At 38.7% G+C, this 26,848-nt stretch overlaps 2 protein-coding genes across 2 annotated transcripts in view; one reads left to right on the plus strand and one right to left on the minus strand.

Annotated features, from left to right (window-relative positions):
* The first annotated feature begins 1,704 nt into the window (after positions 1-1,704).
* LOC139965056 (scavenger receptor cysteine-rich domain-containing protein DMBT1-like) lies at positions 1,705-24,094 on the plus strand. Its single transcript, XM_071967235.1, has 18 exons — positions 1,705-1,862; positions 2,260-2,376; positions 2,991-3,125; positions 3,636-3,765; positions 4,436-4,542; positions 5,292-5,433; positions 5,887-5,997; positions 6,267-6,340; positions 7,151-7,322; positions 7,784-7,957; positions 9,100-9,281; positions 10,520-10,691; positions 11,634-11,827; positions 12,688-12,946; positions 13,694-13,887; positions 14,366-14,549; positions 17,978-18,177; positions 19,518-24,094. The coding sequence occupies exons 1-18, from the start codon at positions 1,860-1,862 to the stop codon at positions 19,686-19,688; spliced, it is 2,721 nt and encodes a 906-aa protein (XP_071823336.1). The 5' UTR covers positions 1,705-1,859; the 3' UTR covers positions 19,689-24,094.
* Positions 22,389-26,848, minus strand: part of LOC139965061 (pleckstrin homology domain-containing family A member 8-like) — a 41,832-nt gene continuing 37,372 nt past the window's right edge. The window contains exon 9 of the mRNA XM_071967241.1: positions 22,389-26,509. Within this exon, the coding sequence (XP_071823342.1) occupies positions 26,324-26,509 (186 nt within the window). The 3' untranslated portion in view covers positions 22,389-26,323. The remainder of the gene's footprint in view (positions 26,510-26,848) is intronic.

The raw sequence follows: 26,848 nt of genomic DNA on the forward strand, positions 1-26,848 counted from the left end.
CAAAGTGCCCTTCGACGTTGGTGCCCCCCCAGAATTAAAGTGCTTCCGCCGCCCTTGAGCCTTTCACAGTGTCAATAACCCCTGCAGAGAGTGGTTAGGGCCCTAACAACTCCACGATAACACCATACGCCCATAAAATAATTTTTTACTATGCCCGAAGACGAATAAGACGCTAAGAAATAATTAATTATTCATCAAGAATTAACCAACACTGCGGTCAGTCAGTCAACGACACCAGCTGTGATATTCTCACTCTATATTTGTAATCGAGGAAAAAGTTCTTTCCTTTTAATGCAAAGACGTGTAAGATTAACAACAAAGACGGAGAGTAAGGATTAGTCACTGCTAGAAAAGTATGATTAACTTACAATAAAGTTGATGTCTCCAGTGTCCGAAGGTTTTGTCATGAATATTCATGAAGTTGTTTCTATGGTCAATTTCATTACACATGACATAGCACGCATATACACAAATAATGGTTTTGGTTGTAATATATTTGTATATTATGTAGTAGCGCACATTAGATCTGAGTTAATAATAAATCTAAACATCTCTACCGTAAAGTATATAAGTAAACGTGGTTAATGTTTTATGAATATTTATGAGATATGAGTTACGTATCATGACGTCGCATATATAAAGTTAACTCTTCTTGTGATATAAAGTATAGGTCTATCAAGGAAGGTTTCGTAAGCCAAACCACTCCATGAACTCCATCCTAGCACTCAAATTATCCATAGAAAATGTTATCTTGTGAAGGATGTATGCGAGGAAGTATGTTCCTTTGTTCAAGGAAATACACATCCAAACGGATATATCCTTAACTTTATGACTAACCGTGATAAAAAAAAAGTTATTCATACATGTAATAGGATGAGGGAGAATAAAATATATGTTTATATGAGAGTATACTTAGCCATGATAGGAGGCACAGGAAAATCCACCAATGCCTGACCGTGCAGTTCGTACTTGTTTTGATCTTGTTTAGAACTAAATAAGAAATCAATTAAAAAATAATACAAGTAACCAAGACCAGCCAATTTCCGTTCTGCTGTTTTCTTTTCATTTCATTTCAAGTAGTGGGGGTGGATGCTCTACTATACCATTTCCTTTAGAGAAACGATCTTGTTGTCTGAATGTAACATATGAACTGTCCGTTGTGATTCCCCGTCGCACTGGACACCGATCCCGTACCCGTCCTTCTCTCACCCATACCTCCCCCTCCCCCTCCCCCTTGGTTGGACAGCGTTAAAAAAATATCGCACCCCATTCCCCTTCCCCCTACGTTATCATGCTAAATGACACATGTATACGCAGGTCCTTAATTCGTCTTTGACACACCTAGCAGGTTCGTTAAGTTAGTAGAAGACTGATTCTATCCTTGTTTTCTGTATGTCACAGTCAGCCTATTCACACAAAGAGCTATATATATATATACATATATATATATATATATATATATATATATATATATATATATATATATACTCATGATATGTACCTTAGGTCGACAGTTTATGGTAAAAAAGTGTACCTTAGGTCAACAGTGTACCTTAGGTCGACATTTCAGTGTCGACCTAATATATATATATATATATATATATATATATATATATATATATATATATATATATATATATATATTTATCATTAACTTAAGTTATGGTTCTCACTATGACCTTGTGTATACTAACAAGTTTGTGAATCATTAACTAACACAAGCCCTTAAAGAGAGGCAGATGCTATATCATCCACGAACTAATATTTTTACACGTTACTTGACCGTGTTCGTCTTTGCTATCAAACTGCAAGCACGGGAAATTTATTCTTGAATATTTTCTTGACCAAATAGATCATTAATGGTAAGTTTACATCTGTTTTCATATTTTCTCCTGTTTTTCATTTTCGTTTCCATTTTTATATCAAGTCCAGGTTTACTAAAGAAAGGTAAAAAGTATTTAACATTTACTGTAAACAAAATATATATAACTATATGTATCTGGAATAGAGCAGGTTAGCAAACATCAAACATAAATTGGTCCGGATTATGATATGAAACTTATAATCAGAGACGCTTACACGCATAATATACCGTTAATTTGCATAGCAAAATTTCGACTTATTTCTCGAAACTGGTGTCTCGAAATGTAAATAAGTAAATTCCTATTAATACTGTTACAAGAAATGGATGGTAAGAACACTAGAAGATCAATAAATTTTGATACTAAACAGTTTGATGTCTTCTGTTCGTTTCCTCAGACCATGGCATCACACGCGGTTTTAATCATTTGCATGTTACTATCAACCGTCTATGGATCGGACACGGATCATAATCTGGCAAAGGAGGGTAATAGCCGGTTTATCGTCAGTTTGAAGGTATACCGATATGAGTCATTCAGTTCTTACCAAATGTGACCAAATTTCTTTCCGCAGTCCTTCAACACGGATATTATTGTATGCTTGTCAGTCAGAATGTTTGTCTGTTTATATGTTAACATTTAGCTTATTGTCCGTCTGTCTTTCCGGACTTTCAACTCTTTGATATTCTGTCTAACCTTTCTCCTAATTATGTAAGTTTTGTCTCTCCGTGTTTCTTTGTCTGTATGTCTGTCTGACTGTGTGTTTGTATATATGTGTGTATGTATGTATGTTAGATCCTCCTGCAAGCAGGAACTCGCGAAGAAGCCATCATTGGCTTATCAAAGCCGAAGTCAGTCTCTTACATTCATATTTAACGTCCATGATTATGAATTGTCAATTGTTAACAACTCTGTATTATAACTGGACGACATACATTGATCTTGGAGTGACTCGAACTCGGGACCTTGTGAATGGAAGGCACCGGCGTTAACCAATGCGCTATCACTCCTTATGCCTATATATATCTATATGTAAATTTATCTATATTTATATCGGTCTATTGTCTGTCTATACCTGTCCGCCAGATACTTTATATCTCTCTTAATTTAGTCAAACTTCTTTGTCGACAGAGCCAGGCATCAACCGACTTGATTCTCGAAAAACTGATGAATCATTTGGACATGTCTTCTCTTCGTATCCTTCATCGCTATGAGAGAGCTCTAAACGGGTTTGCTGCTGAATTGTCTGACACAGCTGTCGAATTGGTGAGCTTCTGTAAAGGACATTCCTCGAGGGGGGAGGGGCAGGCCTGTGAGAGGGTGTGTGGGGTATAGAGCTCCGCCCTCCCCCCTTCAACCTCACAAAAAATAAATCAACAGTAACTTTTAGAACCACCATGCGTTTATAGACCTAATAATAAATATACAATTTATAGTCTAAATAATTTTGTGTAAAAGTAAGAGGGCCTGGACGAGCCTGAAGACAAGTTACAGTAACAGAAGGGATAAATACACATATACAGAATACAGATAGGTTACTGGGTAGGGTGAACACAAAAGGGAAAGGTTTAAGAGTATTAGTAGACAAGGGATGGAGAGAAGAAAGAATCCAACAGGGTGACGAGGAGAGGTAGTAAATAATTTTGTTAGACCATTTGACGAATAAATGTTGTCATTTCTACATATTTACACCCGTGTCTAAAACGAAAACCACGCGCCTTCTTTATCCAACATTCCTTCTTCTTCTTTTTTCATTTTTTTTAAAATTATTTTTAGCTAAAACGGTTTGAAGAAGTGGAATACATCGAAGCAGAAGCCGTTTTTTCTGCCAATCAGAATTTGCCCTGGAATATCGATCGAATTGATCAACTAGCCTTGCCTCTCGACGGATTTTATGGACCTATTGGTAAATATAGACTCTCGTTCAAATGAGACTTAACTGTTTAAGGAATAACGAAGTTTAATATCATTTGAAATATATGTAATACGGAACATTGGAGAAAAGGAATATTAGGTCAACTTTCATCTTGTAGCTGGTTCCGTTGCTGTAATATAAAAAATATATATAAAAAAAAAGTGACATTTTGATTTTTGATAAGAATTGTCCATGCACTTACATTACAATATTATAATATTATATTTAAATCATCCACCAACCCCTCTCCCTCACCCTCCCTCCTCCGAAGGTGACATCAGCAGGGTTACCTTGTGTTTAGTAAAGGAGCGGTGAGGGGCAACTTATCTATATATTGTTACCAACTTTGATTCTTTATCTCACACGCGGGACCTATGCGGACCAAAGTTACTCCACTTATACAATCTATGTCCAATTTCGATGATGAAATAGATGTAGGGTGGTAGATTTCATTGATACTGTGACCGCATCACGTCCTATGTTCGTGTCCCTTTTTACCCTCCCCCTCCCCTTCACCTCCCCCTTCCCGACCCCCTTTCCCCTAGCGATGGTCGATGGTTTGAGTCTGTTCTTCTCTAAGAAAATGTATTTTGGTCGCTTTTACTTTCCTTCTATCAATAGTAAATAAATGAGCGATAATTCTTCGCCGTTTCGTTTTCAGGTTCAGGTAGTAATGTTGATGTATATGTTGTCGATTCCGGGATATATCCGAGTCATAATGATTTCCAAGGAAGGGCATCGGTTGCCTACAACGCCTTATCAGGAAATGTAAGATGTTTTTGTTTTCTTTTATATATTCCGTTGGAGTATTGGAGTTGAGGTGATCCATTTTTGTGGGGGGGGGGGAGTTGGGGTGGGGGTAAGGCCACCGTAAGGGTGGGACTAATGGGTGCAGGGTGATGGGTGGGATTTGTTTTTCGACTGTGTCGAAGCTTTAGTGCAGCTACATACGATATTGTTGTTTTTTTGTTTTTGTTTTTTTAGGGGGGTGTCTTTCAGTGGAGTGTTGGAAGAAATGTACTCGTATAGTGTGGCTACACATACGAAAGTATATTAGTTGTTGTTGCTGTTTGTGGTTTTAATCTTTCGGTCGAGTGTTGGAGAAGACATGGTCATAGTATATAGCAACACACTGAACATATACATATCTATTCTCCTAAATGAACAACAGACTAAAGGATTAACTATACAAACCAGCATCTTTGTCGTATTATATCGCTGTGTTTGAACTACTGTTGGCACTGCCAACCCATTTCTGGTTACACTATTCAAGTGGGAGTCGAAAGGGGTAGAAATACGTCAGACGTTACTGTGCATGTAAGAATGACGGAGGGGAGAGGTAGGTGAAGGGTGTAGATGCCCGGAGGGCGACACCGAACGTCGGAGAGGTATTTCTCATTGTTAATAGTACCTATTGTGCCATCGAACCAGCAGGGAAAATGTGAACATTTCCTTTTTCTATGTGTCGCATTCGTGGTTCGGACTCCACTAATCCTATTTCATGTTTTATTACTCAGGGTGTCGACTGCAATGGCCACGGTACTCATTGTGCCGGTTTAGTAGGTGGCGCAACCTATGGAGTTGCCAAGACAACCAACTTATTGGGTGTCCGAGTCTTAGACTGCAACGGGGATGGAAACTCCATGGAAATCATAAGTGGTACACGTCTTATTTTTAATTTATTTGTATTTATTTATTATTATTATTAGTAGTAGTAGTAGTAGTAGTGGTAGTATTAGTATTAGTAGTGGTATTAGTAGTAGTAGAAATAGTGGTAATAGTAGTAGTAATAGTAGTAGTAGTAGTAATAATAGTAGTAGTAGTAGTATAGAAGTAGTGGTAGTAGTAGTAGTAGTGGTAGTAGTAGTAGTAGTAGTAGTAGTATAGAAGTAGTAGTAGTAGTAGTAGTAGTAGTAGTAGTAGTAGTAGTAGTAGTAGTAGTAGTAGTAGTAGTAGTAGTAGTAGTAGTAGTAGTAGTGTTGTTGTTGTTATTATTATTATTAATATTTTGCCATTTTTGCATATTAAGTTTTAAGTTATAATCATCAAAACACTGTAGGTATGACAGGCATCCCTGACATAATTGATTTATTTTTCTTTCCTCTTTTTAAGGCATTGACTGGATAATTGCTAATGCCGAGCTTCCAGCCGTTGTGTCCATATCATTTAGTGGGGCTGGATCGACAGCGTTGGATGAAGCCGTCAGCAATATGATTACTGCAGGTTCGGTCATATTATTCAAAAATTATATGAAAAAACAGAACTTATAACAAAAATATAACAAAATTATAATTAACATTGTGTCTTGATTTTTTTTTTAATTTTAAACTGGAAAGCAATCGATTTTGATTACAATACCTATGATAAAGGGTACACATGATTCTATTGTTTTACTACTTCGAAGTATCTGTCTCAATTTATTCTCATAATTAATATGCATTGGCAAAACTAATTTTTATTTGATTTTTGCTTTCATTTTTCGACTTCGCCAGGTTTAGTAGTGGTAGCCTCTTCCGGAAACAATCAGGAGGATGCTTGCTCCTTCTCGCCTGGACGTATACAAGAGGTACTGACGTCATTATCATTGGTGTCACTAATCGCCGAGGGGTTCTCGATTATTTTGCTACGGGGGTTAAAAAGAAGATTCGGTTGGAACATTATTCCTATCACTAATAAAGTCTCAATTAAACTTACTATAGAAATTGAGCAAATATGCATGGTAGGCTGGTAGGTGCTCCAATCTTAGGCCTTAAGCGTCATCACGTGACCCGACCAGTGCCGAATTATGGGGCGATTGTTTTCTCGGGCTGGATTGAACCTTCCGTGGGCCCAAATTTGGACGCCTATCGATACCCCTCTATGCACTATCGCCATTCATGATATATAAAATTTAACGTTATTAAAACTACCATATTGCTTTGGAGTACAATTGTTATGACGTCATCAGGCTCGGTGATTTCTTAGCTAGTATAGGAATAGAGGGGGCAGTTCATCATTACTTCACTAAAGCAGGAGTGACGTCATCATCTTGGCCTTTGATATGTTTAATTCCTCATTGAATTTTGGAACATTTTGAAATGTTTTCAGTTTGGATACTATTGGACAATATATGAAAACGTATCAGTAGCGATTTTGTGTAGGGCTATAGTTCTTGTCTTTTCGTGAAAACTTTCTTTTCTTAGAATCAAACAGGAACTTTAAATAATATCAAGTAACAACTAATTAAGTAAAATATGAGATTACCTCTGTTTCATCAAATATAGCCTGTAGGCCTATTGTAATCAATACTCGGTGGGAATCGCAAATAATAATAATAAATAATAATAATAATAATAATACTAACAATGACACCATTTCTGAATTTTAATATTGAAAGGTCATTACTGTGGCAGCCACTGACGAGAGTGATACGAGGGCGTATTTCTCAAACTACGGCGCATGCGTAGATCTGTTTGCTCCTGGCGTAGACATCGAAAGTGCTTGGATTGGCGGAGCCGATGCAACAAATGTTCTCAGTGGTACAAGTCTTGCTTCTCCACATGTAGCAGGTAAAGTAGATTACGGAACGCCATTTGTATCACAATGTTAGCGTTGATAAAGTCATAATGTTGTTGGGTTTTTTTTCTTCTTCTTTCACTGTTGTTGTTGTCTACGAACACATAGTACTCTACGTTGTATAGTTTTGATTAACTTGTTATTTTTTATCATATTTTTTTCACTTACTTTTATTATCATTTCGTTGGAAGGGGAATTTGTTTTACAGAGGCCAACTTCTACCTGTTCATCATAAAAGAACGAGAAACTATAGCAAAACGTAGACGAAGAATTACGTTATTAAACAACAACAGAAACGTTACGTTACAGACAACAACAAAACAGAACCAAGGAGGACAATATCATTAAGAGTGTTTTTTGTCACTTTTTTTTACACCAACACGTTCTTTTCTTGGACCCGACACCATTTAATATTTAAAAACACCCTTTAATTTCTGTAATTTTACATCACAAGGAGCTGCAGCTATTATTCTGGCAAATGACGACCAATTGACTCCAGCGGAAGTGAAGGACGCCCTCTTATCGCGTGCAGTCACAGGTGTTGTACAAGTAGCAGGGACCAATTCCCCAAACAGTTTCTTGTACGTTGGGTTAGGAGACGGACCCAACACACCTCCACCGACTTTGGGTAAGTAAACACAATTAACACATTCATATATATAGATGAACACAGAGAAGTAAAACCTCCATCTTCTGGACCCCTTATTCCAATCCCCTGATAACCTCGATTCAAAGTATCAACCATTCCTCTAGTTTTTTTCATTCTATGTTTCTTGTTCATTGCGTATATCGGTCCAGTTCTTCCAAATTCAACACGTCATATTCTTCTTCTTTTTCTTGCAAAATATTATTAAATTACATAATTTAATTATACATTTAAAAAAATATATTAAATGACGAAATATAATCAACCATTGTTTTTAATAACGGATCATATAATGAACTGAATAATTACAGGATCGTTACTGAATCGTTTTACTGTACTGTTTAGTAATTTCATGTTTCACTTTCAAAGCACTCGTAACACTGGTAGTACGAACAATATTGAATATCATGTTTGTTTTGTGGCAGATAAAGTGTAGGAACTGTTCTTACTGTCAGTACGAGTGCTTTGAAGCGTGAAATGAGAGGACAGTATACAGTAGTATTAGCATTACAACATTGTCTCAACTGGGTGTTCTTTGTTTGTTTGTTTGTATTTTATTTTTTTATTTTTGGTCATAGCTGATAAACTCCGGTCCTTACGTGTCCGGATAACTCAGGATTTACTGTATACAGTATAAGTATAGGAAATGTGCCATTTTTTCTAGATAATTATGCTAGACGAAAACTGATCAATAATAACCAACCTATAAAAGTTCTCTTAATGTCACTCACGGAGCAAGTTTGGTTCACTAGTACAATTAACTGTCAAATCTGAATCTGCAGATCAGTATCTAGAAAATATATTATTTTTACTCTGGAGAGTTCGAACCTGAAAGGCTCGTAAAGTATACTGACATAATCGTTTAGCAATTCTAGCATCCTTTAATATGGACAGTGACGTCGAGATCCTGGTAGTCAACGGGCAGGATTATACCACCAGGATTCCATTTTGAAGTAATTAGTTAGTTCCCGATCTGATCATGCCACAGTGTTGTACCCCACTTTGCCACCCCCCCCCCCCTCCCCACCCCTTTTTTTATAAGCTATATCGTCACAATAAGCTAAGCAATTTGCAAAGTTATAAAATGCATCCATCAGAAAAACAAACAATTATCCTATATTTAGATTGCAGTGACACCATCACCGAAGATGGTGGCGAGGTTAAGTCGCCAAACTACCCGGGTAACTATGGTAACGGCGAGGACTGTGGGTGGAGTATTACTGCACCAGTGGGTTACGTCATCACTTTGACCTTTGACATGTTTGACGTCGAAGAAGGTGATACTTGCCAGTACGACGTATTAGAGGTGCGTAAGTACATACGTCTTGAAATACATTTCAAGTCTCTTGCAATCATTATAATGAGTTATTTTGTATTGAGTATACTATTTTGTGTTTGTGTATTTTATTTTATGTTTCTTTGAAGATAAAATCTCACAAAACTACAGTTTGAACTGCAGTTCTAAATAGTTTCAAAAATAGAGCAAAAACAGGTAAAGATTGGAAAATCTCCCAGCGACAAAACTTAGAGAATCGAATGGTAGTTATTGATTTAATTAGTGGCAATTAATTAATATTAATTTATTGACTAAGTAATAGTTATTAATTAATGGTAATTTGTTGATAAAACATTTACGAGAGTAACAGATGCGTGGACATAATGAACAAGATTCATGCACATCTTATCATGGATAAAATGTAAGTGTAAGTATACACACAAAAAAAAGTGTGTATACTTTAATGTGTGTTAACAGTATCGGAGTAATCAATAGAATAAAACTTCGGCCTGGATGCACAAGCTAATAATTGTTTTAAGAGTTAAATCAATGGGTCAACATTTCAAGGACGTATTCTGTATTTTAACGAATTATTAGCTGAAAAGGAACTTAAAACACGTCATTCCAATCATTCACAGTACAATAATTACACTGGTTCACTCAAAACGTCAAATTTCGGTTTATTACTCAATTAATCCTATCAAAATAACCTCTGGCGTAAAACGAAATTGACAAAGTAAGTCCATTTTGAAATGATTAAAATCTTACGAAGAATGATCCCCCACCCGCTTCCCTCCACCCATTATACCCCCTAAAATAATCCCAAAATAACATGACAAGATCCAGTGGCGTAGGAAGGTACTTTTGAGTGGGGGGCTGAAGACTGATGGCCGGCCTGGGGGAGGGGTCTAAGGAGAGGGGTCCCCCTCCCCTTTGGAATTTTTTTGCATTTCCAGGTGGCCTCAGATGCAATTTGGTGCAATATAGCACACTTCAACTCCCACTCCATTTTGTAAAGAATTTTGCATTTTCACCTGTCCTTAAATGCAATTTGGTGCTCCAAATGAGATTTTTTTCTCATTTGGAAATGAAAAAGGGGTTTTTTGACTTGCGGAGCGGGGGGGGCTGAATGATACTTCCGCCCCCCCCCCCCCATATTTTTCACTGGGGGGCTGGCCCCCCCCCCAGCCCCCGGTTCCTACGCCCTTGACAAGATCCAAACATTCTAATTTGTTATCTTGTTTTGTTCTATATTTTTGTTTTTGCAGGTTTATGACAACGCATCTCCGATCACACAGTATAAAATCGGATCATATTGCGGAAACAGCATTCCAGGTCCATTTATTTCTACGGGGAATCATATGTACTTAGAATTTACAAGCGACCAGGACTTAACCGCACCAGGATTTCACGCTACTGTCGTGTTTGAAGAAATGTCAGGTAAAATACACGTATAGATATAGGCCTATAACAATGTATGGGAATGCTCACCATGCAAGGCTCGTATTGGTCCTATCGCCGAATGAACATTATGACGTCACTTCAGCGACCGTCCATTAGTACCGTAGTTTACCTAGATAAAAACATAACGACATCAATACAAATTGTATCCTGTGCATATTATATTCCGATTGCACTTGTAATGAAGAGCAAAATATTATCCCACGCTGTTATTTAGAAACCCCCATCTCAATATATTGTCTTTGCGATTTGGTTGATTGAATGCACCCTATTTTGACTGCATAGTTAAAACCTCGATACTTCAAGGAAGAGGATCTCAATGGGTATAGGTGGTCTGTGACGTCATCGTGACAGGCGTTCTTCAAAAGCTTTACTTTCCTATTGCAATCTTCTGGCTTTTTGATCCTTGAACGACGTTGAATGTTTGCTAAGCCGTCGATGTTCTGTGGAATCAAACTTTCATCGGAATGCAACTTAGATAACATTTTTTTCTGTGGATACCTTCGTTAAATATGATAAATTTAAAGCATGTGTTAGCTGAAGTGCCATAATGACATCCCCCACCACCCCCCCCCCCCCTCTCTCTCTCTCTCTCTCTCTCTAATGTTTCAATATGCATTCGCGATGTAACTTTAAGTTTGATAAACTCATATCTGACAAATGATATCAGGATATGGTTTGGCACTAGAGATGCAGAACCATTCTTGTTTTTTGGTTAATCCCTTAACATCAGTCACCTGCCGGAACAGCCCTTTAAAAACTGTATTCTTCTGAAGAAGGGCCGGCGGGGGGGGGGGGTGGGGGGACAGAATCGATTAACATAGTCTATTCGACCACGTTCTGATCAATGAGAAGATTATTTTAATTCTTCTTCATGTTATTTTTTTTTCCTTATTCGTTTTCCACGTATTACACATACAGGAGAATGCTCGTGTCCAGGAACCTGTAATTTTGCCGCCAGACAATTCACCTCCCCGAACTATCCAAATAATTACGACAACAGCGCCCTCTGCAACTACCAGTTTACCGTGCCGGCTGGAAATCTCATTCGGATAGACTGGTTAGACTTCAACGTTGAACAGTCTGTACTAGGTGGCTGTTTCGATTCCGTCACGGTACGTTGCTTATTAATACCTTCCTTATTTGGTAAGTTTAGTTCAGTAGAAAAAAATCATCAGGAGTGACACTCAAGTCCCTGTCAAGGACCCTATAGGAGAGGGAAAAAACTGAAGACACAAACACTTAGACCAGATAACAATGCTTAAAGTGCTTGTCCAAAGCATTCTTAAACCCATTGACACTACTTGCAAGTACAACTTTCTCAGGCAAACCGTTCCACTCATTCACAACCCTATTAGAAAAAAGTTATGCCGAATATTAATCCTACTTTGTGACTTTTGGCGTTTAAGACAATGACCTCTGGTACAACTACTATTAGCAAACATGAACATGTCGGTAAAGTATAAATTGTCAAAACCATACACAATCTTGAGAGTAAGAGTTTGTTTAATTGTCATCGAATTATAATATACGCAATACGCAGAATAACGTTTGCAAATCGCAATATGTCCAGGTAAATTCGGACCACATAGTCGCATATGTAAGCCCGGTTACCCTGCCAAGATTTCAAAGTGATACCAGTTAACATTGTTTTGGGAATAATGAGCAGTATGTCACATACAAATTATGACTTTATGGTTAGCTGCAAGAACATACCTTCTTCGGTAGTGGTAAATATATATATGTATATATATATATATATATATATATATATACTATATGTACCGTAAAACAGACTTTTATTGTAATGAAGACGTTCTCGCAAACCCGTATTCTAACATAGTGATATGTACTCTCATGGAAGAGATCACCATGGAAACAGACAAGATTATCAAATAGAGGGTGACAAACAGGATTGCGTTGTCGATGTTAGTTCAAACAGTTTTATTGCAAATGTTTTATCTTGTCATTCTAGGTTTATGATGGAGTAGATGACACATATCCAGAGATTGATGAGTTTTGTGGTACTTCAACGCCTGATCCAGTTTTCAGTAGCGGAAACGAAATATTCCTGGTTTTCACGACTGATTCGTCGGTCGTGAGATCAGGTTTTAATGCAGTGTATTCACCCGTATCAACCACACCGACAACACGGTCGCCTACAACAGCTGCCCCGCCTGCAACCACGGTAGCCACGTCCCCACCTGGAAATACTACGAGTACCCCTCAACCAGGCAAGTGTCAAATACGTCTTTTAGGATTTATCGGTCATTTGACCATCTTGATGTGTTTATTGACGTCACATAGACAGAGGCAGCCTAACTTTAAAAATCACCCAAATCTTTGGTTTACACACTTATCCCAGTTACATTTCAGATCTTGACTAACGTATCCCCAGTCAAGTCTGACGAGAGGGGGAATCAGAGGGGGCAGCCCAGGGGCTCGGGCACAGTAGGGGCATCGGGGTCAATATATGGAACATAAGAATAGTGTATTCCTAATTTTAACATATGCTTAACTGAGATGCTTTTGTGATCTTTTGAGATGTGACTCTTAAAATATTAGTGCCCAACACAAAGAACATCATTGGTCAGATTTTCAACTGTAGGAACTTGAATAGAAAACTCCATAGGAATATATAAGACTTGTATATGGTCTTTAATAACAGGGTTGCATAAAATACTTTGTTTTTCGTGAGTTAGTCTTAAAAATGTAACCTGTTGGAATTGATTATATACTAGCCATAACAATTATTTAAGATAGAATGGAATACAGTGTTAAAACACATAAAGACCATTTAATCAGTTACACTATATGCATATGCATGTTGATATAAAGAACAACTTTCAGTTGTCGAAGGAAATAACCATTAACCCTAAAAATTCTTTTGCAGTGCAAACATTTCTATGAACCAGATGTGTTTTTTATTGTTACCTTTGACCCCCATATTATCCTCTCTTTCTTTTTTATATCCCCCACAGAAGAATGCAGTTGTCCCGACACGTGTCATCTCTCCATTGGACAATTCAATTCCCCGAATTACCCTGATCAGTACGAGATTGACTCGTACTGTGAATATACATTCACTGTTACTCCTGGTAAAGCAGTAATTGTCACGTGGATTGAATTCGATGTAGAACAGGGCATTCTTGGTCCTTGCTTCGACTCAGTAACGGTAATTTAATTTATACACAATTCATTAATATAAAATGTAAACAAAAGCATTTTTTCCTTTGGTATTCCACTGTTTATATGAAGCATTTTCATAAGAAATATCTCGTAAGACATTAACAAATCAATTGGGGCTTGTTGTGGGTGGGGGGGGGGGAGAGACAATAACATTAGAATATGAGCAACCATCATTAACCTGGCGTCAGGTGTAGCAGGATTAATGCTCCGGTATGTGTTGTTTCTCCTCAGTATGCAAAAGCTTTATGTACCTTTTCAACGAATATCATGCCCCCCCATCCCCACCCCCGGCCCTCTCCAATACACTCATACGCCATACCGACATCTTAATCTCGATCATCCCATTTCTTTATACCGTCCGCCAATACAATCCCATCGGGCACCCCCCCCCCCCGCACCCGTCTTCCCAACCATCGTACTTAGACCCTCGTGAATGTTACTTTACGTAATGTGTTTCCCTACAGGTTTACGATGGCGTGAACAGTTCCTACCCTCAGATAGGGCTTTATTGCGGTGATACCATTCCTGACCCGGTCGTCAGTTCACAGAATAACATCTTCATAGTTTTCCAGTCCGATTCAGTGATCGTTAGAGATGGATTCTTGGCCACTTTCAATGAAACCGATGTACCGACTATGCCGCCAACACGTAAGCTAAACTTTAAAAGAATAGTTCAGGTGGGGGGGGGGGATAAGTTTTGACTGATGAATGAGGAACATATTTCTAAGCATCTTGGTGAAATTATCGTTCCATTCCTATACATGCTTTATAGCTTTCTCAAGAAAGTGGCAATTTAAGTTGAGACATCACAGTTTGTAACATAACTTGAATTTGAAGCAACCAGGTGTGATGTCATATTTTGCCCACTGGCAAAATATCTTGTTTTGCATTTATATTTTACTTATTGTTTTGACTTTGAAATTTGGATAGGATTCCAGCTATTGGTACACAATATTCCAACTTCCAAATGTTATAACCTCCAAAGAGAGAAGGACTAAAAAGCTTAGAATATTGTTTCTCCTTCATCAGCTAAAACATTACCCCCCCCCCCCCCTTTCCAATGAATGCTGAATTATCCATTAATTCAATTCGTATCGTATCAAATTGTAAAGTGGAATTGAAAAAAATGAAATTTTTGGATTTCGTTTTAAATGTTTAGTAATAGAAAAGGACAAGTACCATGACAACGGCATATTGAGGATCGAGGTACTCACTCACTCCCTTCATCACTCCCTCCCTGCATCACTCCCTCACCTACCCACCCACTCACCGACATACTCAATCACCCACCCACCTACGCACACACCCACTCACCCACCCACTCACGCACGCACGCACTCACTCACTTGTAATCCATCTCACTCACTGATTTACGCACCAACTCACTGAATTACTCACCCACCCACTCACCCACACACGCACCCACTCACTCACGCACCCACTCGATCACTACTCACGCACCCACTCACTCACCCACACACTCACTCCCTCACCCACTCACTGACTTACTCACCCACATACCCTTTCACTGACTTTAGTCACTGACTTACACACCCACTCACTCACCCACCCACTTGCTGACCCCCAAAACTCACTCACTCACTTACTTGCTCTTGCATACACTTACCCACTCCCTCTCTCACACACGGACTCACCCACACACTCGTTCACCCACTCACTCACCCACTAACTCATTCACTAACTCACCCACTAACTCACTCACTCGTTAAACCTCATTTCGTTTCAATATCAAGAAGGGTTGAAGTTCTTATTGTGATCAAGTGCAATCTTTGAGTAAAACTCGATAGGTTTGCAGCATTGGCTACCAGGTTAAAAAGAAACACGTACTTTCCTGTTGATCTTATTGTACTTAATAAACGTATCATAGTCTTCCCACAAAGTACGTAAATTTGTATATTATTATCTCACCAGTGCGTGACGTACGACGTAAGACTTTTCTGGCTTTTAAGGAAACGTTTACAAGCAAAACAATTTTTTTTGGCAAGGAAACACTGTGTTGAATGTCACCCAAATGTGCTCTGTTCTTCATTTGAATTTTGAAAAGGAAACACATGTTTTGGTTGAGTTATTATAATTGATAAAACAATGGACTTACATAAACATTTATAAAGCCTGCACTGAGGAGCCGGTAAAGTCATTATCTATATACCTTAGATTTAGCATATTTTAAGGCTGAATATGTTGAAAACCGAAATACCGTTGGAAACACTACTAGCACGTCAACTTTTCAGTTTCCTTTTTCTTGAACTATGACAAAGTGAAACTAAGATTCAGCATAACAGCGGCGTATCCAGGATTTTGTAATTCAGGGGGCGCTATTTACTATCTAAGCGGAGCGCCACCATCGGTTGGCGCGCAGCGTACAAGAAAATTTCTGGTTTTGTCACACCCCATTTCACCGGAAATGGCACATCTCGGGCTTGAAATGACCAACTAGATGTTCACTATTGCCTGAGTAACCAAGTATTTTCCCAATATTTTTTTTCTCCATCCGTAACCTTTGTGAAGATTGTCACCAGTCACACATCATGTTCGACCTTGTCGCATCTTCTGTGGATCATTGCTTTTGTAGGTGATTCTACGTCGCAGCCCACAATACCCCGTCAGCCTCACTTTTCAAGGTTTTAAGCCCATTACTCGTTCAGAATTTGAAAATTCACACTTCTCGTGAAATTAATTCACTTAAAAACATACCCATAATGTTGCACAAAATTTCATCTATGGACAGCCAATGCAGAAAAACCTCCATGTTTAGGAATGTTTGTCAGGGAATTTTCGAAAATTCAGACACAGTTAACAAATTGGTGCATGGGCGCAGAACAGTCTTGGATAATATGGTTGGGACGGGTGTCTGTTCTCTGGTACTATCTAAGCGGAGCGCGACCATGGGTTTGCGCGTAGCGTACAAGAAATTTTTGGCAACTACTCCTCCCAGATCGCCGGAAACAACATTTCCCAGACCCAATGATGCTCCCATACCTCCTTAAGTTTTAGATCTCGTGGCTTAGAAATTTAGTTTGGAGAAATGCATGGGCGTCTGCAGAAAAAAATCAGGGAAAAAAATAATCCAAGTAGACTTTTGTATACGATGGGTCTGGTTTTGTAACTCATCGGTAAGCGATTGGAGGGGTGGGCGTAGGGTTGTGGGGCGCGCATTTTCATGCAGATGGGAACAATCTCAAGAAGTGATGGGTGCGTCCGCCCCCCCCCCCCCCCCCGCCGGCAATGATACGCCTTTGGTTCCACTACATGATATTCACAGGAAATGTGCTCAATTCTCAAATCGCATGCGGAATTTATTTTTAGATTCATTGTATGAGTTACGGTACTAGGGGTGGGGTAACAATTAGCATTCAGTTCGCGTTGTATAACATATTAACTCTGCATGACAGTGTTGCATCGAAAGACATATGTCTAGTGCAGTTCGCATATAGATCCTGAGCTAAGTCATGTTCCCCGATGACTCGGTCGAGTTCAAGACCATGCAGCCACAGTTGGTTTCATAGCACAATTTTACAATTGTTTAAGGCGTCCATACACACACACGTGTCATGATATATAATATATATTATACATTAGTGAGAGAGAAAATGGAAATGTCAAAAATGGAGTTGTCGGTGTAAGGGGTAAGCTAAGGCGCACGCCCCTTCCGAAATCCTCGATCCGTCACTGGCTACCCTGTGTATATAATAGGGATCAGAGCTGTAATTATGACTGTTCCTCTTTCTCTTCCCGGTGTCTTGGCGTTTATCTTCTACTCCCTCCTTTTCACCTTTTTCACTCCTTCTTTTTCTTTTCCCTTCCTTCCTTCCTCTCCTTCCTCCTCTTTCCCCCCTCTTTTTTCCCTTTTTTCTTCTTTTTTTTCTCTCCTCTTTTTCTTACCCGGGGGGCGCGCGCCCCCAACGCCCCCCCTGGATACGCGCCTGTATAACGTCATTCTTTAACGATATGAATGTCCTTCCGTCTTCTCATAACATTCAAAGTATACCATGCTACCGTGATACCGTGTTTTTAATTATCTTTTTAATTTATTTTTATTTTATATTTACGAATAGCGACTCCACCCGATTCGTTCTGCGGTAACAACTATATGGATGAGAACACAATCGTGACGTCACCAGACTATCCTGCCAACTACCCGAGGAGTTCAAACTGTGGCAATACAATCACTGCTCCGATTGGTCAAAGAATAGAATTCACCTTTCTAACAATGGATATTGAAGAAGAGGAAAACTGCCAGTTTGACAGCGTACAGGTAAGTTTGTGCAATAGTACTAACCCCACCCCACTCCCACCCCCCCCCAAAAAAAACATGTCACCTTATTGAAAGTGTTTTTCATTTTCCATCTATCTATACACAATAGCATAGCTTCAACGAAATGGACATTAGGATACCGAATTCCAAACAAATACGCACACACAGCGGTGTGTTATACGCTCATCTTAATTAGAACCCCATTGTTTAATTTTCTATTGTTCGAATCCAGGTACTCTAACCTTAACAATACACCTGGACAATTCTTCTGAGGACGTGGTGACTCTGTGCAAATGGCGTCTGAGAACTGGGAATTCGTTTGTTCACTCACACTCACCCCCATACCCCCCCCCCCAGCCCCTCCTCAAGCACACAAACTTACTGAAAATCCTACGAACATCTTGCCGAGACTTCCTGTGGGATTGTTTAGTGCTAACAGATTATTCTTTTGGGTGGCATACTCCTACTAGAGTCTCTATCAATCCGCCCGAGTGTTCTCCTATCTCAGGAAAAGTGCCATAAAGCAGCAGGAAAACATCTTTTTTGACATGTTATCAATCAAATTCTATTTTTTTGTTTGCTTGGATGTTGAAGAGCATTAATGGAAGTACATGTGGTGAAAACATTGGGTCAATTGAGGCAACTTAGATCACTTTAGACCTCTCAGGAACAGCGTACGAAAATTGTTTACTACTGAGTGAAGAGGTTTGTTTACAGAGTGGCGAAAACTTCCGGCCCTCATATCAAAAAACAATCTGCATGGTCATGATACGGAAAATTGATAATGCCATGAATGGCCAATTTATCAGCTATCCAGTGATGGGTAGCGTTTATCTAGTGAGAACTTCTCTCTAGACTTAGATACCACATTACTTTTATGATTTTAGTGTGTAAGTCAGTGGGTGTATGCTACCTTTGTACAGGTTAAACGAGCATGGCAGTACACTAGGCAACATGTGCGATACTGCTGGGGTGGAGAGGGGTATGACTAAAATAGTATATTACAGAGTAAAACAATAGAAAAGGGATAACAAATATGCGGTTTCCTGTTGTAACGTCAGCCTACAAAGACAAACACAAAACTATTTTTGACATGTAAATACTCGTAAAGTACTCGTCCTGAGCGAGTATAAGTACTTGAATTCGAGTACCACTGCAAGTACGTTAGCATCCGAGTCCAATTACTAAATGACAAGTACATGTACTATAGTATCCGAGAACTTTTCATCGAGTGCGAGTACTGAGTATGTAAGTATGCAAGTACTCGAGTACCGAATCCTTTTCGGTTACTACAAAACTGTCTCTTGAAAAGATTTATTCCATTTTGTCCATTTTCACAGTTGTTTGACGGTGATGAAGCCAACGAGGAGATGAGTTTGTCGCCCCCACTCTGTGGCACAACTCTACCACCTAACCCATTTAACTCGACGAGTAACACAATGTACGTGCTCTTTCAATCTGATCTGACGCAACAGCAACAAGGGTTTAGTGCTTCTCTCAGATTTTTTTAAGAAGACTTAGAAACATGCAAAAACAAGGAGAGGAAAACAAATTGTGGAACAGTTTCTTTCTTGTTGTTTTTTTTTAATAGCATAATAATACTGATGTTATACTGAAGGAATTAATTTGAATACAAACTTAAAGTACATCGCGGTATGAACGACGTACAGTATTCGAAAAACACCTTTTTGGTGTTTGTTGTCACTCTCAACACAGAAACAAAAGAAAGAACCAAAAAGGAGTACTATTAATTGTGGGTGTTGTAAGGAATGTAGGGGTGTGTTCCCGTACCAGACTCACGGGGTGTAGCTTCTCCATGAAATAGGATAATATTATAATAAACACCAGTTAAAGAATAAACTGAGACCAAAAGATACAGAGTAGGCACATTTAGACGAATACTTCCATCAGATAGAAGCAGGAAGGGACTGAATACCAACAGTCGGAGAATCGGGCGTGGGAGGAGGGGTGACATGACTTCAGCCAAAGGGGGTGGGGGTAGCTCCATCACTCCTGGGAAATACCTTCTAACCTAGAACACACCCCATTGGGTCGTAAATTATTGTCCGCAGACGGGTCTAACTCGCAAGCACTCTAGCCAAAAAGGTTCATAAGCTGACTAAAAGTTTCCGCGGAGGAATATCGTTCTGTGCTTAGTAACAAGGGCGTAGGAACCGGGGGGCTGGGGGCGCCAGCCCTCCCCCAGTGAAAAATGTGGAGGGGCGGAAGTATCATTCCGCCCCCCCCCCCCCCCGCTTCGCAAGTCAGAAAACCCCTTTTTCATTTCCAAATGAGAAAAAAAAACTCATTTGGAGCACCAAATTGCATCTAAGGCCTGGTGAAAATACAAAATTAAGTTTACAAAATGGAGTGGGTGTTGAAGTGTGCTATATTGCACCAAATTGCATCTGGGGCTACCTGGAAATGCAAAAAATTCCAAAGGGGAGGGGGACACCCCCTCCGCTTAGACCCCTCCCCCAGGCCGGCCATCAGTCTTCAGCCCCCCGCTCAAAAGTACCTTCCTACGCCATTGCTTAGTAATATGGCAATTGAGGAGAACCTTCAGAGATCAGCAGATCACGCCGTCCCATAAAATCATATATAGCATATCCAGTAACCTATATGTTATTGTGGCCGTCTGAGTTTCGTCCCTGAACATTTCTGGGGGGGGGGGTTCCACTGTCCCTCCCACTCTGGCTACGGCACTGCTGACAGTGTGAATAGAACGTTCTTGATATCTTACTTAATTTCTATGTGGCACGGCAATAAAGTTCAAATTTAAGTTTTCCAAAAATTAAGTGAGAACCAAAAGAAAAATATGTCATTGGGAGAAATTTTGGAGATACCAAGTTTACCAGAATTTCATACTTTTACACCTGTTGACCTTACGTGACCTTTGGCCACTTCTGAAAACAATAGGGTTACTTTACTTACATCCACATACCAAGTGCGAAGTTCACCCAACCTTTACTATAGGAAATATCATGTTTACAATGTTTTCAGACTTTACCCTCAATTGACCTCACATGACCTGTGATCTTCACAAAAGGTATAGGGTTCTTGTACTCACTGAGATGGATCAACACACAAAATATGGAGTTCATTCAAACTTCAACTTGGAGAGTAAGTGTTTACAATCCGAAGCGCCAAACACACACACATGTGCGCGCGACATCACCATCTGTCGGGAAAATATATTTTGGGGAAGACGTGGGAAGTTGATGCCCACTGCGCAATCTCAATGCTTACTTGTATTGTTTTGCTACTGTCTCTACGCGAAATATGTCGTTATCAAGCAAACGAGGTTTCTTAAGGCAAACTTCTTGTTCGTAACATTTAAACGGATTGCAAAACATGCATTGAGGTTTTGAAAGAGTCAAAATGTGCCGAATACCGTAGTAGACACATAGTATGCAAAATATCTAACTTTCCCCTAACCCTATATCTGTGATATATTATATATAATGATAATCACAAAGCATTGTAATGTGTTGTTCTACGCTAGATTAAACTATTCAAACAGGCGACAGTGAAGACTGATGTACAGTAATTGCTCATACAATTTGGATATTTTCAATGAAGGTCACTTCAGATGGGAAATTCTTGGGGTCATGAAAATGCCACCATTGACCGAGTCAGGATTCGAACACTCAAAAGAATGAAACTGGTGGCACTATATAGGAAAGGAAAGAAACGCCATTAAGTAACACATAAGCTCCTTCTGAAATATCATGTTTACAAACTTTTCACACTTGACCTCTGCTGACATCAAATGACCTTTGACCTCTTCCAAAAACTAGGGTTTTTCTACTGCATATGGAACATCCTCATGCCCAATTATGAGTCACGAAAGTTTCCCTCCTTGAACTATCATGTTTACTAAAAGATTTCACATTTTGACCCCTGTTGACCTCATATGACCTCCACCAAAAACAAGAGGGTTAGCCCTACTCAGTATGGGACATCCAAATGATAAGTATGAGATTCATGAATGATTCCCATCTTGAGATATCGTGTCTACCTCTGATGACCTCAAATGACCTGTGACCTCCATAAAAAAAAACACCTGGTTTCTGCTACTCAACATGGAACATGCATATGCTAAGTATGAGGTTCATCAATGTTAATCAAAGAGTTAATCGTCTATACAGTATGAACTATTGTAAATGGACAATGTATAGACAAAAGAAGAAAGAAACCAGACAACCAGCTTAAATATAGTGACTAATGATTCAAGGCACTATTTAATAATCGGTTTTTCTTCTTAGGCAATTTTGACAATCAAAGGCATGATTAAAACTTTTGTAAATATAAGACTACATGAAAGAAAAGAATCTCATGAAAAATACTCTTCTATAGAAGAAGACAGAAAATTCACTTTTTTGGTAACAAACTTGGCTGATATATGAAACATTTACACACATTTGAAAATGTCTGCAAAAAAGACTTACATGGCTTAAGTATAGACTGACTTATACATATGAATGAGGTTGACACTAAATATATGCAGTAAATGCCACTACAATGTAGCGAAAGTCAATGTTTCAGACAAAAAAAAATTAAATAAACCAGAAATGACTGAACTTAACTTTGGATGCAAACTAAAAACAATTTGCACCTATATCCAGAAACTAAACAGTTGAGTGTCTTTAAACTCTTAAGTTCACTGCTGACTATCTCTCCACCTCCCTCCCTCTCCACCCACCCACCTCTCCCGCCACCCACCTCCCTCCACCTCCTCTCTTTTTGTTATATTCCTCTGCACAACTCATAAACTGCAGCCCCCTTTTCATCTCGGCAAAGATATACAGTTTTCAAATTTTGATGATATTTTTGTGACTGCATCTGGCAAATTGCGAGGGTATGGTGACTGATGTCATTTCAGTCATTTCAGCTGAGAAATGTTTTGCTTTCCTTGGTACTTATATTTAACTGACTGCTTCACAGAAAGGAAATAATTATATATCTGCAAAAGAAGTTGCATTTGATGAAGAATTCGAAATACATGGAGCATTGGCATGTAGGCAAGGCATTTCCAATTGTATCACATTTCAAGGACAAGTCCACAGAAAGATTACAATACAAGTGTAAACCTTTTGGAGGACATCAATCGTGATGACAACACAGACTACCTTATTTAATCTACTCTCTGGAAGTATCGAGGGTATAAAGGCTCTGAAGACTGGCCCCAAACCGCGTGCTGAAAAAGTTAACTTTCCGTTGCTTGCAAGTGAAGTTTTCTGCTTGTCGCTACAAAATGCAGACAGTAATGAAACGTGATACCTTGTTATCTTTTATCAAGACCTGAGATGTCCACGCTGCTATGTACACTGTGTTGTGGGTATTGACCAGAGCTGTATGTATTGACTGTACACTAGTGTCTAATTACCGACGGTAGCAAGCTGTGTGTGTATTTTCTGGGATCGATGGTGGTATCTAACACTTCTGTTACACCTCATTCGAAACTAGGTCAGATTAACGGCCGAGACGTTTCTTTGTGCACGAGTGTTCACACCCTTTAAGAACAAGATATTGCGATGGTGTTTTCATCTCACAGCAGACCTTTAAGTGAGCTGGTACTAATACTCATATTCCAGCATAGTAACCTGTCATTTTTTATCGCCCTTGTGTCTATGTGTTCATACTCTGGGCATTCTGAATACAGTTAGTAATGTAAGAACCAGTGCAAAAGTATAAGTACACGTCCTCGTTAGTTCACACAAAGTCTCCTCGGGGCCAACATTGACAGACGGTAATAAAAAAAAAATGGTAAAATTGCAAATATCAAAAGCTATGTACACAATAACAAATGACTATATACCCTATGTTATATTTGTTCCCTTAAATTGGCACAAAAGCCCACAATCTGAGCGGTAATACAACTTAATGTAAAATATTGATCTACACCAATATGTATATATATTAAAACAAAATGCAACTGGCAGAGGGTGGATTTACATTTGGTTTACTGTATTTGATATACGATATCTCCTACTAATTTTAATAATTTTACCACCCTTTACCTACCCATCTTCCCCCTCCTGCCAGCATCCCCTTTCTCCTCATTTTTGATAGATTGTATCATACCATTCATTCCAAATGTAATTTTGTTGGCTGAGTGTTCAAGGTTTCAAATAATAAAAAGAAACTCAAAACATTGATCAAACTTTCATTATCAAATTTTCTCTTTACACATTACTAACATTAGTATGAATAATATCAGAACTGAATGGAATCTTGCACCAAATCTAGTGTAAAACCTTGCATATCTCCAGCGGTGGTTGACGACTTTCTCACAAAAAAATGTTTGTAGGAACATTCAATTTAACAGCAAAGCCAAATTTACGACAAAAATACGACATTGTATTGTCCACTTCAAAGACAGCTGATAAATTTCAATATGATATTTGACCCTTCTGTAGTAGTATTAGTGTAAGGGTACACTCCTTCTCAAGCACGACAAGTTCATTTTCTAGTACAAGTAAAATCCCATACATCATTGGAATATACAGCACATGTCAATACATTTCTACGACAACACCGATAAACCACGCCCTACTAACTCCTGAGACGTACTATGTAACTTGTCTTATTCTTTATTGTTTTTTTCTTTCTTTCTGTCACACCTGACCGTTCTTGTTGAAAGTTTACGAGGTACTTTGTGATTTGTGAGAAGAAGAAGGGTGATCAGGAAGTATGTGCACACAAGTGTGGTATACATTCCGACTGAGGACTCCATTGTTCTTTTCCATTGCCTTGACAATACAATAACAATAGAATTCTTCTAAGGACTCAGTGATTCTTTTGGAGGACTTGGAATTCTTTAGCTCAAGTCATCAGTCTGAAATGTACTATGTAACTTGTATTTTTCGTTATTGTCTTTTTTCCTGTCACACCTGACCGATCTTGTTGAAGGCTTACGAGGTCCATTAGGATTTGGTGAGAAGAGGATACACTTTTAATGACAGTGGAGTGTGATCAGCAGTAAGTGCATGCAAGTGTGGTATACATTCAGACTGAGGACTCCATTGTTCTTTCCCATTGCCTTAACAATGCACAATAACAATAGAATTCTTCTGAGGACTCGGTGATTCTTTTCATATGACATTGGAGGACTTGGAATTCTTTAGCTCAAGTCCTCAGTCTGCATGCAAAACAAGTGCTAATAACACACACACACACACAGTAAAAATACACACCAGCTTTACTTCGGTTGAAATTATGGTTCACATTTTACAACATGTCATTTAATTTGTACGACTGAACAAAATTCCTGGAAAAGGCTTTTGTAATAAACTTTAACACATGACATTAACAGCTACCAGCATCATGCTATAGATGGCTAAAGAGTCATAATCTACCCAATAAATATAATTATCACAAACTTAGAGAAGACGAACCAGCGGTAACTTCTTTTTAAATAAGTCAAAGAAGGTGGGTATAGAAAACCAAGTTTCACAGTTCTGGTTATGCAGTAAGCCTGACCTTTGTACGATATTGTTGCAGTAACTTTTGAGAGTAAGTACAAGCTATTTCTCCACAACATCCCATGAAATTCATTATTTAATCTCACTGTGAAAATGTGATGTCATACAACCATGCTATTTGTTATATCTTTCAAGACCTGAGTTTTTCGTGTTATCAATTTATTCGATTTACACAAACAAGGCAATTAGTACAGTGCTGAACAAAAGGATGTAAATCTAGATATTTCAAAAATGTATCACATTTCAATTGATACCAGTATCATACTAAGTAAAGATGACCCACCACAAAAATATCTGTGGAAAGAAAAACAACAAATCACAAACCTCAAACATATACCACAACAAAAACAAAAAATAAAATATATAAGTCTTGTAACATTCACAGAAACATGATTATAGAAAGGAGACAATGGTAAACAAATAATAAAACCTTGGCACACTGGGTAAAACCAGGACAAAACTCTGCAACTCTGTCTCTCCACCAAGGTATATTCCTCGGGCTTTCCTTTTTCATCATCTAACAATGGAAGGGAAAAGTTCCCCCTGGAGGGATAAAAAAGCTGGAGTCACCATCGAAAAACGTGGCACTTCGGTGGATGAAGATAGGGTCCAACTAGATAATACGACCATCCATAAGGGATGACGTGACGCTGGTTTCCTCATGAATTCAAATTGTTTTCTGTGAGGAAGTTGTCCAAATTTTTTAGTAGCACCCGTAACGCCAATGTGTATTCCTCGATATCCTCGAATGCACTCTGTTCAAAAGCCGACCGGTCGAGATCTTCTACGTCCAGTGCCATCGCTGATAAAATGTCATGTTTACTGCCGAGCATACTCATTGCACCCTGTTTTCAACACCGCGAAGAAGGATAAAGAAAACAATAAATAAATAGGAAATAAATTGAGGAGATACACATCACCTACGGTGAAAAAAGGTAAAAATTTAAAAAAATATATGTACATATTGAAAGCAGCTCTTCTGTGACCCTTTTAGAATTCAAACTCAATTTTAAAAGTAGGGATAGCAACGATGGCAATCGTACTGTCGAGTAATATGGCGTGTTTGTTTCTGTTATCTGGTTTGATTCATCAACATGAGAAATCTCTTCAAACTGAATAAGTCCCTCATTACATTTCTCAACAGAAATACTCGCAGCAAACAAAAAGACAGGTAAAAAATGACG

Source organism: Apostichopus japonicus, chromosome 23 (assembly GCF_037975245.1).
Source record: "Apostichopus japonicus isolate 1M-3 chromosome 23, ASM3797524v1, whole genome shotgun sequence".
Taxonomy (NCBI): domain Eukaryota; kingdom Metazoa; phylum Echinodermata; class Holothuroidea; order Aspidochirotida; family Stichopodidae; genus Apostichopus; species Apostichopus japonicus.